Below are 13,756 nucleotides of genomic sequence, written 5' to 3' on the forward strand. Positions count from 1 at the left end.
CCCCCTCTCCCCACTCAAGAAATCTTTGTTTCTGGGTTCCAGGCTGGGATACTTTTCTCCTACATGGATTCCCCCCCAAACTGTTTTTGTTAGAAAATTTATCTTCCCCCACAGGCACCGTGAAACTCAGGATGCAGAAAAAAAATCTGCTTCCACACTGGATAATCCTTTCTGGAGGGAGAGAAGAATGCCCCAGCAGAGTGAGGAGAGGAGAAATAATGGCATCAGAATCACACAATCTGCAGTGATAATAGCACTTACTGAGTCCTTTACTACGTGCCAGACAACATCGCAAGCAGTTTACAATTTAATCCATATAACCCATTTAATCCATTTTCCAAATGAGTTGAGAGAAGCCCAGAGAGGCCAAATGGCCAGGCAGGAGTGAAGCCCAGGCAGTCTGGGCCCATAGACCACCCACTGGTGGACACAGGAGAAGGAAAAGACTAGAAGGTGAGCAGGCTACACGCAGAGAACATGCAAGGCAGCAGCATTTGGGGCCTCCAGACTCTGGGAACATCAGGCCTGAGAAGAGGACTCCTAGTCCCTATGTGGCACTGGTTCAGCCACCCTCCTAGCCCCTTGTGGGTCCTAGAGGTTGCTTTCTGAAACTACAGATGCCCTGCGGTGCTCAGACTCCGTTTGAGATTGGCTTGCAGATAAGGCCATGTGTTTCGTCAAAAGGGAGTCAAGAGAGGTAGGTGGGTCTTTTGAATGTTCAGAGGAAAGAGCAAACAGATGACGGATGGAAATGTATATATATATATATATATATATATATATATATATATATATATATAAATATATATACCATTTATCAAAAAAAGGAGGAGGAGGATAAAGAATCTATCTCTCAATTTACCCAGCAAAAACTCCAACACAGTTCATTGGCTGAGTGAGATCACATGTCCATCCCCAAACCTGTCCCTGAAGCCAGTGGATGGGATGTGAGAGAGGCTTAGGACAAGGTAACATACCTCACACCCACCACATTGAGATGGGGGAGAAGAACCCAAGGGAAGTCAGGAGCTATGGCTCGAAGGAGGAGAAAGGATGCTGGGCAGGCAAAGAGCCAAAGTTTTGCAGAATAATCATAATAGCTAAGATTCACTTATTCCTATTAAGCACTGCTGTGTCTTGGCCCCAGTAAAGATGCAATGCTCACAACCACCCCACAGAGTAGGTTAGCCCCATTTTACAGATAGAGAAATTGAGGCCAAGAGGAAACTGAGGCTTGAGATTTCGCAGCTAGTAGAGCTGGCTACTACTCTGGGAGCCCAGAGCCTCCACAGAACTCAACTGTGAAATCCCCTGTGCTGTCTGGTGCCCGCCCCTCATCAAGCCAGGGTTCAGGTTGGCTAAACCAACCACTGAGCTGAAGGCAGAAGTCCCCAGCATGAGAGCAGACTAAGAACACTTCTCTCATAGAGAAAGAGGTAAATGAAAAGGAAGGCTCCCAGCGGGCCCACAGGCAATGAGGAGACCACTGGCAGAAGCTAGAGGTGGCTGACCCTAACTTGTGCCTCACATGGAAGCCTGAGGTGGGGGTGGGAGGTCAACAGGGGGGTGGGCTGCCTCTCCGTTCTAGGATCCTAAGAGGTTGGGATGAGGACAGGATGAGGGTGGGGGTGCAATCTATCAGTAGCTCAAGGAAGAATCTGGTATTTATGGTGTGCCTGCTGTATACCTAAGCGCTGACAGCCTCATCTCCCTCCTTCCAAGCTCAAGAGGACACCAGCAACCTACTACAGGGAAGCCTGCTCTACCTGATCTCCATCATGTCCCCAGCACCCAGCACAGTGCCTGGCATACAGCAGGTGCTCCATAAATGGTCCTTGCTGAATGAACCACCTACAGCACTGTAAAGGAGGTAAATTCCAATCCCCATGGCAAATTTGAGGAAACTGAGGCTCAGAGAAGGTCAAGGCAGGACCAGTACTGGAGTCCAGCTGGGCCCAGCTTCCCAGGGGACCATGTGTGGGAAATATCTGGAGCTGTGAAGCCCCTCCCTCCCTCCATGCTCAGTGGTGACACTGTTGGGGGCTTGGGAGGATGTTGCCCTGCCAGCACAAGACAGGCCCAGGGCTCTCAGAGCCCTAGGACTGCTTTCCCACACAGGACCGGCAGCCACCTTTGGGCATCTGAGCTACATGTGCCCTCAGACAGCCCCATCAGCTGCCCCCCACCAAACCTGACGTGAGCAGGCATCTCTCACAGTCTGTGTTTAGAAGGGTCCCTTCCTATAGTCAATGGCCCAAGTCCAAGTCCTCAGAGCTTGGAAGAGTTTGGTTCAAAGAAAAAAATAGCATGCTTTTTGTTTGGGGCATTTTTTTTTAAGGGTTTTTTGTTTTTGTTTTTGTTTTTTGAGGGAGAGAGAGAGAGAGCAAGAGCAGGGGAGAAGCAGAGAGAGAGGAAGAGAGAGAGGCTCCATGCTGTCAGCACAGAGATTGATGTGGGTCTCAAACCCACGAACCATGAGATCATCCCCTCTCTCCTGACCTCGCCTGCCAACGTAGGTTGCCTGAGCTACACTGGCAGCCTCACTCCTGCAACACCAGGTGCCGCCCCCGCAACCCCTCTCCCCCCTGGACCCCGTTAGCAATCAGAGTGTAGAGGCCTCAATCCACTACCGAAGAGCTTCAGCCAGCTGCCTGCCCTGTCCTCAGAAACCGGCGAGGACCAGGCCTGCTTCCAATATCTTTGCTTGCCTCATGTATTTTGATATTGTCTACGTATTTGGTGTTCAATTAATATCTGTTCAATGAATGGCTGAATCAGAGAATCAATGCTTTAATAAATAAATACATCCATAGCTTGAAAGGGTTTGTCTTTGGGCAAATGTGCTAAGTCTCCCGCACTAGCCATTAGTGCCATACCACACTGTGAGCATCCTGTGGTGAACATTTGTTTCTTGGTCCATTCAAAATTGAGACGAGAAGGTAAACATTTTGCAGGGCACATCTCACAGCCAGAAATCCAAATGCCTCTCCATGGTGTTTGGATTGAGAACTGCCTGGCATTGCAGCGTTAAGTCCTGGTTTGGTGGCCCCACCACCTGGCTTAGACGCAGGACTTGGACTTCAACTGTTTCTGTTTTCCCTTTTGTTTTCTGGGGTTCTTTTCTTGATACTTTTGCCACCAAGTCTTCCCATTCAGTATAAAAATATTATATGTCATGTTTGCTGGAGGATATCTAAAACAAAATGCAGAAAACCTTATTGCACGATTACATGAGTAGGAATTCCTACTGTCTACTCGTTGGGTGGTGGTAGAGGCTGATGTTTCTGCAGGGTGGGTATTCTACTTCTCTTTCAGAAAGGCTTGGGGTGCCTGGGGGCTCAGTCGATTAAGTGTCTGACTACTGATTTCAGCTCAGGTCATGATCTCAGGGTTCATGAGATCAAGCTCTGCATTGGGCTCTGTGCTGACAGTGCAGAGCCTGCTTGGGACTCTCTCTCTCCCTCTCTGTCTGCCCCTCCCCTGCTTGTGCTCTCTCTCTCTCTCTCTCTCTGTCTCTCTCTCTCAAAATAAACTTAAAAAAAAAAAGGAAGGCTTCTCATGTGTGAAATTCATTTTGTCTCTGGACACCCAGAAAGCCTCTGGGAAATTCCTTTCCCTTCACTTTCTGATAACTAACACAGGCTCTTGACAGCTTTAATTCACCTTTATGGGATGGAGCCACAGTCTTGACCACTTCTTCCTATACCTCCAAGAGGCACAGAAGGGAAATGACAAATCCAATGGATAAGCCCCAGTCAGAATTGTGAGATGGGTCAACCTCATTTCCAGAAGCTCTTTAAATCTTCCATCTCTAACTTCTGCCACATTCCAGGCCCCCCTTTCACTTCATGGGACCCACTCCTGTCTCAGAGGAGAAAGCTGGATGTGAGGTGATAGTGGCTGGCCTAAATGGTTTACCAGTCCCAAGAATGTTGGCTTTTAAAAGAACCCCTTTAAGGGTGCCTGAGTGGTTCAGTTGGTTAAGCCTCCAGCTCTTGATTTCAGCTCAGGTCCTCATCTCATGGTTTGTGAGTTCAAACGCCACATCAGGTTCTGTGCTGATAGCACAGAGCCTGCTTGGAATTCTCTCCCCCTCTCTCTCTGCCCCTACCCAACCCATGTTCTCTCTCTCTCTCTCCCTCCCTCCCTCCCTCCCTCCCTCCCTCCCTCCCTCCCTCAAAACAAATAAACTTAAAAGAACCCCTTTAAGGAAAGCAATGTCACTCTTGTGGGTAAATTTAAGTACCACAGACTCAGAGTTAGGGGGAAGGCATGGGCAGAGGGATGGAAACTTCACCCTCCATGGCATGCCACAGCCCCCTTTCTCTGTGGTCAAGCTGCACACACAACACAGTGTTAGGCAGGACCTGAGAGGTCTTGGGAAGCTGTTTTCCCTGTGATGAAGAAGTGTGTCTCAAGGGATGCAGATGAACACACAAAATTTCAAGATGCAGTTCCTGAAAATGCATAATCTTATAAGCCATTTACTGTCTCATGCCTACTCAGGGTTACGGCCACAGTGCTGGAACCCTCTCATCCAAGGGATAATAGACATTTTTAACAAGTGGTACAGACAGCCACTGACTAGTCAAAGTGGCCACCATCAGAATGGAGCCCTGGAGGGCCACTGCTGGGCCAGACATTAACCCTTCATTTGCAGGATCATGGGGAAGACTGGAAAGTCTGTGGGAGGTTCTGGGAAGGTGCTGTTTACCAACCAACAGAGGGATCTTTCAATATTCTAACAACCAGTGTAACAGCCAAGTATCAGCCCTGTGCTCATCTCCTCCATGGCTTCATCCCTCCCTGCCTTCATATGCCTATTTTCCAGTCTTTCAGCCAGTCTTTGTACCATTTCCTCAGTAGGTGTGGCCTAACCTACAGGAGTCTTTAGAGGTAAGCGTGGTCCAAGCCAGGAATTGCAATACTTAGCTGTGCATCAGAACCACCAAGGCAGTGTTAAAAACTGACAGCCTGGGTCGTCTGTATTCTATGAATACACAACCAGGCTTAGGAGTCCCTGCCTTCCTCCTAACTCCAGGATCAGCAGGAAGATCTGGGGCAACCTCATACAAATACCCATGAGTTCTTCATGGGTAGGAAGGTGGGACTGAAGAGCCGCTCACAATGGCTTTTTCCTCCTGATGCATGCAGTCAACACCAGCAACAACAACACTGTGACCACGAGGATTCCCGCCACCGAGGCAGCAGCAATGATGATGTTCCTCTGGAGGAAGTCCAGAAGCTGCACGCATGGTACATCCTTATTTTGTGTATCTAAATGAAAAGACAAATGGCAGAGTAAATAGAAAGAGACAACCCCATACAGAACTGCAGGGACAACTTGTTAGTTCTGCTTTTAGCAGAAATGAAAACCTTAGCAACTTAGCTGCTGGCTCCAGAAGTCCTCTTGGGGAAGAAGCTGGCTTTGTTTAGGAAAATACACTCATAAGCTTCTTGCCAGTGACATGAGATGCTGTTTGGTGGTGGAGGTGAGATGCCGAGGCTATGAGCTGGCAAGCAGCAAAGCAACCAAAAAGAAGGAATGACTAAGCACAGATTTCAGCAGGTGAGAATAATAGAGGAGAGGTCAGATGGAAGGGATGGAAAGTTCTACTGTGATGGCCGTTAAGAACAATGGAGTCAAATATTCAGTTTGAAGTTGCCCCCATCACCCTACCCTCCCACCTTCAGGAAGTTCTCCCATATATATAATCCACCTCATGTGAGTAGGTTTGGGGGAATTTCATGCACAAGGTAAACATGATGCCAGAGATGATCTTGACTTCTTATGGCATCTAGGGACTTGCAGAAATCTTGAAGGTAGATTCAGAATGCCACTGACTGTGGGCTTGGAAGCACAAGGCAATCTTAGCTGAGACCATAGCTGACATCAGGGACTCCTAAAGCTCCTCCACTCCATTTGTAATGTGACCAAAAATGGAATCAGGGAAATGGGGTACTGAGGCTCCATGACAGGACGGGGATGGTTTAGTGTGGAGAACCACTGAGGGGGGCCCAGCAATGCAGGCAGGGAGATGCTGGTCAAGGGCCATCTTGGGTTATGGGGAGAAAATTGGAAATGTCCAACTTCCCACTTCCGTGTATGCTACAGCAAGAGGCAGCACCACCAAGGAACTCTAAGGGCTCTGCTGGAATAAGTCAGCATTTAATTTCTTTGAGTTAGAAAGTGACAACCAGGTATACTTTTGATAACAGGAAGCTACATGGAGGGAGTGTGGGCTTGGTACCTGCAATTGTCATGACAGGCAAGTTTCTTTTTTTTTTAAACATTTTTTTAACGTTTATTCATTTTTTGAGACAGAGAGAGACAGAGCATGAATGGGGGAAGGTCAGAGAGAGAGGGAGACACAGAATCTGAAACAGGCTCCAGGCACTGAGCTGTCAGCACAGAGCCCGACGCGGGGCTCGAACTCACGAACCGCGAGATCATGACCTGAGCCGAAGTCGGACGCCTAACCTACTGAGCCACCCAGGCGCCCCATGACAGGCAAGTTTCTACCTGTACTGAATGGGCCCAGGTTATCCAAGGCTGAATATTAGGGGCTAGGTTAATATTTGGCTTTCATCCCTCCTGCTTATTAGAAAGCCTCTGTGTGCAGTAATGGCAGAGGCTCAGAAGATGATGTCCATGTTACAAATGAGCAACATAAAAGTAGCATCTTCTTGCAAGGGTGGTAAAATTCCCAGAGTTAGTTTAATTCATATTTTTTCATGGCAGATTGTATGCTTTTGTGGGAAAATTAAAGGTATGCTGACATCTACTCTGTTAAAATACCATGAAAGGCAAACAGATGCATTCTGAAGTTATCTGTATTTAAGTATCTTATTTAGCTTACACTATATAGATTATTACCTGTCTTCACTGCTTCTGGAAGTGTTTCATTATCTTCAGTACTAAATTGCTCATTTATATCCCTGCTGAATAGAAAGGATTTTCTATTCCTCTTCTCTGAAACGTGACCTACAGAAGGACAAAAAACAAAATGTGTTCATCTAAAAATAGCCAATGGCCTGTGATTAGTTCTTTTTTTTAAGATTTTGTTTTGGGGGCACCTGGGTGGCTCAGTTGGTTAAGTGGCCGACTTTGGCTCAGGTCATGATCTCACAGTTCGTGGGTTTGAACCCCGCATCAGGCTCTGTGCTGACAGCTCAGAGCCTGGAGCTTGCTTCAGATTCTGTGTCTCTCTCTGACCCTCCCCTGCTTGTGCTCTGTCTCTCTCTGTCTCTCAAAAATAAATAAACGTTAAAATGTTTTTTCAATTAAAAAAAGATTTTAATTTTTTATTTTTCTATGTTTTTAAAGTAGGTTTCACACTCAGCATGGAATGGAGCCCAGTGTGGGGCTTGAACTCATGACCCTGAGATCAAGACCTGAGTTGAGATCAAGAGTCAGACACTTAACCAACTGAGACATTCAGGTGCCCCTAAGATTTGATTTGATTTGATTTGATTTGATTTGATTCGATTTATTTTAGAGAGAGAGAGAAATGTGAGCAGGGAAGAGGAGCAGAAAGAGAGAGACAATCTTAAGCAGGCTTCATGCTTAGCATGGAGCTCAATGTGGGGCTCAATACCACGACCCTGGGATCATGACGTGAGCCAAAATCAAGAGTTGGACACTCAACTGACTGAGCCACCCAGGCACCCTCCTAAGATTTTATTTTTAAGTAATCTTTATGCTCAACATGGGGCTCAAACTCACAACCCTGATATCAAGACCTTCGTGCTCTACTGACTGAGCCAGCCAGGTTCCCCTGATTAGTTCTATTTTTATGATAAAAACAACTCCCACTAGAGGCTCAGTCAGTTGAGAGTCTGATTCTTGATTTTGGCTCAGGTCATGATCCCAGGGTTGTGGGATCGAGTTCCACATCGGTCTCTACACTGGGTGTGGAGCCTGCTTGGGATTCTCTCTCTCCCTCTGCCCCTGTCCCAGGCTTGTTCTCTCTCTCTCTCTCAAAAATAAATAAAACTAAATAAATAAAATAACTTCCTCTAGAATCAAAGTGAGGAGTTAGGAAGAATTTTGGAGAAAAGTCCAAACGTATATCAGTGTTTTGTTATTATTTTTTAAATCTGACAAATTCCTGGGTGACCCACCCGTAGACTGAGGCCATGGTTCTCACACATGAGTGTGCATCCAAATCACCAGGAGACCTTAAAAGATCAATCATTTGGTCCCACCCTTGAGTTTCTGAATCAGTAAGTCTGAGGAGGCCTGAGAATGTGAATTTCTCACAGACAACCCCCCCCCCCCCCCCCCCCCCGCCCAAAGTAACACTGATGCTGCTGGTCAGGGACCACCTTAGAGAACCTCGAGAGAATCTTTCAGTCAGTTGCTGACCCCTCTGACTCAAGTTTCCCACTAGCATAAGATAGAAATAAGACCTACCTCACAGACAGCATAATGTTCATGGAAACAGTTTATAAACCACCAAATACTATAAAAATGTTTCTTAAATTGCAAGGGCAAGACAGAAAAATGAACTACACTGAAATATGCATTTATTGGGAGAGGGGCTGAAGTTTAGTAGAAACAGGCAGCATTGAAAATCAGAAATATTAGCATGCTAACTCTGCCGTTGGCTATCTTTGACTCATTTGCATATGAGAGCTTGTCAAAGGGCCTGAGTGAGTTTAGCATGGAGAGGACTAGGAAAGTGGGAGAGCTGTCTTTGCCCAACACAAGAATGGCCCTGGAAAGGGGTTAGGAGATGTTCTGAGAGGTTCCAGGAGCAAGGCAGAACCAATGGGTAGGAGCTCCAGAGACACATGGAGACTAACAGTTTAGCACTTAGAAAGTAGGGCTATTAAAAAGGGAATGAGGAAGAGTGAGAAGTAACAAACCCTGTTGTCCCCAGAAGTCTTCAAGGCTGGGGCCTCCCAGGCCCAGATGCCTTTGACCTGAGAGGCATTTTTGACTTGAGATTGGTGAATCTGCCTTAGCCTAGTTCTCAAAGAGGTGGGAATGAGGCAAAGTGGTTAACACTGGCAGGGTGTGTGATAACAGCCTATTGAGGTCTTAATTATTTCTGGGGAAAGAGAGAAATTTGTTCCTTATTCAATCTGGCTAGAAAAGAGAAAAAGTTCCCAAATTAACATGAGTCATAATTACTTGACTTTGGAAATGTTAGGCTGTCAAATCAGAGTCAAGAGATAAACAACCACAGATACACAGAAAACTCTGGACAATATAGAGTTAGTGATTGAATGGATTGAATTCGCCTTTTGCTCTTTCATAAAGGTGTAAAAAAGATAGACTTATCACTTAAACACAAATTTTTACTTTCCTTGTCTCTGTTCCACAAAAACCAAAACCATAATTAAGAACCACTGTCTACACTTATCATCAATATGGGTTGTGATTTTGATCATTTGTTGGATTTTTTTTTTCTGCAGGACAAAATAAGCACCATCACCATGTTTTGTCAAATACAGTCAGTTTCCAAACTTCATTTCAACTGTAGAAAGCCATTAACTATGAGAGAAACAGCAGCCCATTACGGGAGAAAGCAAATCCCCACATCCATGATGCAGACTCAATCCCAGTGCCAATCAGTCACACCCTGGGCCTGGTAAAGTTGTGTTCGATAAGCCCAGAACCAAGAAATTTTGGCTTTGTGTTCAGGGAAAAGTTGAAGTCTTAAATTATAATCTCTCTCTCTCTCCCCCTCTCTCTCCTAGCATTGAAATGAGACTTTGATTCGTTCTATTAATAGCACCTTAGTGTTGCACTGCTAACCAAGAACTAGGTTCCTTTCAGCAGAGCTAACATCCATGGTAGCTTGAACTTGCTGCACACCTGTGCACACTTTTTACAAGACTTTACTTCTCAAAAAAATCATTTCGTCACCCCTCTTCCTACCCAACCCTTTTTACCATTAATTTTTAGGGGGAATGGTCTCTTTTGCTAAGGAAAATTTGTGTGGTCTGGATTTCTTAGTCCAGCAGAATAGCATCAGAGCAGCTCCTGGCCTCTGAAGAGGGGCCTCGTCAGCATCCTTTTCTGGTGTGATGGGACCTTCACTATGTCTGCAGGGGTTTCTTGGGTGTCTCTCAATTCACTCTCTCTACTCAAAAACCTTAGTACGCAAATCTGCCTCTCTTTTGTCGTCCCAAAGCTCCATGCAAATACAACCTGAAGCACTTTTTAAGTACTTTCCATTTTAGTATATTTATAGCTAATAATTACTGATGGCACTGACTTCCTATTAGCGGTGAGCACTTGGAGAACACAAATGCCTTTTTCAACTCTCTACTCCTGGCACAGCACCTCTCACTAGGTAGGAGATCAATAACTAGGTCTTGAGTCAGAGAAGGAATCTTGAAGACTCTTGACTACAACTTCATGAGAGACTCTGAGCCAGAACCACCCAGCTAAGCCTGATCTGTCATCCAAGATTGCAGTCATTTGACGACTGACTGGCACCAAAGGGTCTGCTTCCAAGATGGCTCACTCACAGCTGAGTGAGAAGGCCTCACCTCCTCACTGGCTGTGGGCAGGAGGGCTCAGTTTCTCACCACAAGGGCCTCTCCTTAAGTGAGTGGACACTGCTGGAATGTCCTCATAACATGGCAACTGACTTTCCCCAGAGTGAGCAATTCAAGAGATAGCCGGGCAAAAACCACAATGTCTTTTATGACCTAATCTATGAAGTAGCACACCATCATTTCTGTCATGTTCTACTCATTAGAAGCAAGTCATTAAGTCCAGCCCACCCACACACAAGGGGTGGGGGATTAAGCCCCACCTTTCAAAGGGAAGGCTATCAAAGAATTTGAGGACCTTTTTTAAAACCACAGTAAGAAATGAAATTCCAAAGAAGACAGCTGAACAAAGGAAACATTTGCTTATGTCCACATAGACATAAGGACTTTTTAATCAGCTGCCTCCGGTTTTGTGGATGGAGAGAAGTGACATCCTTACAAAGGCGTCTACACTCTGCAGGAAGCCTGGACTCAGGTTTATGACCCACACCATTAAGCAGAGACCCCTGAATGATTGAACCATATGAAATTGGTTGAGGTTGAACCATACGAAATTGGAGATATTTGACCATTTTTAAAAATATTTTTTAAAGTTTATTTTATTTTGAGAGAGAGAGAGAGAGAGAGAGGCAGAGAGAGAGGGAGAGAGAGAATCCCAAGCAGGCTCCATGCTATCAGTGCAGAGCCCAATGTGGGGTTCAAACTCAAACTCACAAACTGTGAGATCATGACCTGAGTCAAAACTAAGAGTCGTACGCTCAACAAACTGAGCCACCCAGGTATCCCAATATTTAACTATTTTTGATCTACAAAGAAACAGTACATTCAAATTATTCAACCTGACATTATAGTCCCAAGGGAAGTTTTCTAATCTACATGTTTCTTCTAATTGTGAGGCTCCTAGAAACCCAACATCATGGATTATCTAGATGAGTGTAATGATCAATTTATAATGTGATCCTCTGTGTATATATACATTAAAAAAAAAAAAAAAAAGGAGGGGCACGTGGGTGGCTCAGTCAGTTGGGCATCCAACTCTTGGTTTCTGCCCAGGTCAAGATCTCATGGTTTCTAGGTTCAGGTCCTGGATCAGGCTCAGTGCTGACAGTGCAGAGCCTACTTGGGATTCTCCCTCTCTCCCTCTCTCTCTGCGACCCACCCCCAGTGTGTGCTCTCTCTCTCTCCAAATAAATAAATAAACTTAAAAAAAATAAAAGGAAAGTCCTCCAAACTTAGTGTAGACTGGCCACTATATACCTTGGGGGTCTGGGAAGATACAGGAAAATAAATCCATTTTGTACTTAGAAGGTGGCCAAGCACTGAGTCAAGCTCCATTAGGGAGAAAAATCACATACTGAAAGAGCCAAAAGTAACTTGAAGAAATGGAAAGACATTCCCATTTCCAACACAGAATGACTTACCATCAGTTTTCCCAAAGTGAATATTATATTATAAATTTAACACAATGCTAATAAAAATATCAACAGGCCCTAATGAAGTTACACAAGTTGATACTAAAATTCATGCGCAAAAACAAACATGCAAAAGTCACCAGGAAAACACCGAAAAAACAAAAACTACAAAATAGGGACTAGTCCCATAAGGCATTAAAACATACTATTCCAGCCTCTGTAATGAAAACAGTACAGTACTGTTGTATAGAAGCCAGTAGGCCAGTGGTTAGGATAGAAAGTCCAGGCATAGACCCAGGACATATGGGAATTTAGTATAAGATAAAGAGGGTGTCTCAGATCACTGGAGCAAAAGTGGACTTTTTAATAAATGATGTCATCATTTTTAGTGAAAAAATGACATGATGTGGACTGTATTGATGAAATCATTGTAGCCCATGTGTGGTTCTCAGTATAAAGTCAGCCTTTCACTTCTCCCAGTGTAGACCCAGGTACCAAAGAGATGCTCAACTGTATTTAATTTATGATTTCACAAAATTAAGATTCAGGAATATTATAAGTATTCATTTTAAAGAGAATTCTGTGGGGGTGCCTGGGTGGCTCAATAGGTTAAGCATCTGACTCTTGATTTCAGCTCAGGTCATGTCTTACAGTTCATGAGTTCGAGCCCCACATCAGGCTCCACTGGAGCCTGGTTGGGATTCTCTCTCTCCCTCTCTCTCTCTCTGACCCTCCCCGCCCCCGCCCCAGTCTCCCAAAATAAATAAACTTAAAAAAAATAAATAAAGAGAATTCTGTAGTAAATTAATCTCCAAAACCCATCTAGGTCATTGGTTCCAAATGCTGCCTGTAGGCAAGTCACTGGTACAATATGCAAAAATGTGCAGAACCCTGGATTCCACTTTTAGAAACTCCTGGTGGATTCCAGAAATAAGGGTTTATAATCTCTTCCCAGGTCTCAACCTCCTCTCCATGGTTGATTCATGGTCAGTGTTGAGAAACACTGACCTAGTTCATATTCCTATGCCCAGAAAAGACCACATATTTGCCAGCTTGGACAGTTACATAGTTAGCCTATTTTTCCTCTTAAATCTTTAAATCTGTCTGGAGAAAAAATGCTTCATTAGATGATAGTTCTTCCTGTCTTGGGAGCTGGTCTGCTCCCACCATAACCAGGTCTGTGAGATGAGCCTTTGCTCATCAGCAGAAGGGGAGCATTTTCCCACACTCCCCATGGCTGGGATGAAGAGAACTCCTCTGGGGTATCACTTCAGGAATGTGCTCAGTCCCTCACCAGTCCCCACATCCAGGGGGAACAAGGGACTTCACTGTTAAGTTTGGGAGGAGGAATCAGGTTCCTATGGTCAGTTCCTTCCTCTCTCTCCCTCTCTCCCTCTCTCTCACTTTCTCTGTCTCTCTCTGTCTCTCTCTCTCTCTCTCTGGCATCTGTCTGTCTGCAGACAACAAACATTCTGATCTTCTCCTCTATGCTGTGAATGTTACAGAAGCAAACTCTCTCATGGTGGGCTATGGGGGAACCATGGGCATCCTAACCCTCACCAGTGATTAGGCACTCATCCTAATTCGAAGTGAAGCACCCATGTTATCCAGCCAAGTTTTCCTGAGAAGATAGTCTGAGCTCCATCTGTAGGATCCTTAGCTCAGTCTCACATTTGGTTCTAAACTCAGGCAAAGGAAGAAGAGGTATTACTTATAACCCAACTCCAATGATATCCATTTGCATTACCATTAGTGGACACTCTATCCACGCTGCCAAGGAGAAATCTTGGTTCAGTAGAATACCCAGCAACACTGGCTCCTTTGATGAAATC

The 13,756-nt window shown here is 45.1% G+C and overlaps 1 protein-coding gene across 6 annotated transcripts in view; it reads right to left on the reverse strand.

The window, feature by feature from the left end:
* Positions 1–2,808: 2,808 nt before the first annotated feature.
* The window catches only part of CA3H2orf92 (chromosome A3 C2orf92 homolog), a 47,801-nt gene continuing 36,853 nt past the window's right edge, over positions 2,809–13,756 (reverse strand). For all 6 annotated transcript variants that reach the window (XM_042932071.1, XM_042932070.1, XM_042932067.1 and 3 more), the window contains 4 exons: positions 13,672–13,743; positions 6,878–6,985; positions 5,127–5,277; positions 2,809–3,193 (listed from right to left, as the gene is read on the reverse strand). In XM_042932071.1, coding sequence (XP_042788005.1) covers positions 3,061–3,193; positions 5,127–5,277; positions 6,878–6,985; positions 13,672–13,743 — 464 coding nt within the window. In that variant the 3' untranslated portion in view covers positions 2,809–3,060. The remainder of the gene's footprint in view (positions 3,194–5,126; positions 5,278–6,877; positions 6,986–13,671; positions 13,744–13,756) is intronic.

This window comes from Panthera leo, chromosome A3 (assembly GCF_018350215.1).
Source record: "Panthera leo isolate Ple1 chromosome A3, P.leo_Ple1_pat1.1, whole genome shotgun sequence".
Lineage (NCBI taxonomy): Eukaryota > Metazoa > Chordata > Mammalia > Carnivora > Felidae > Panthera > Panthera leo.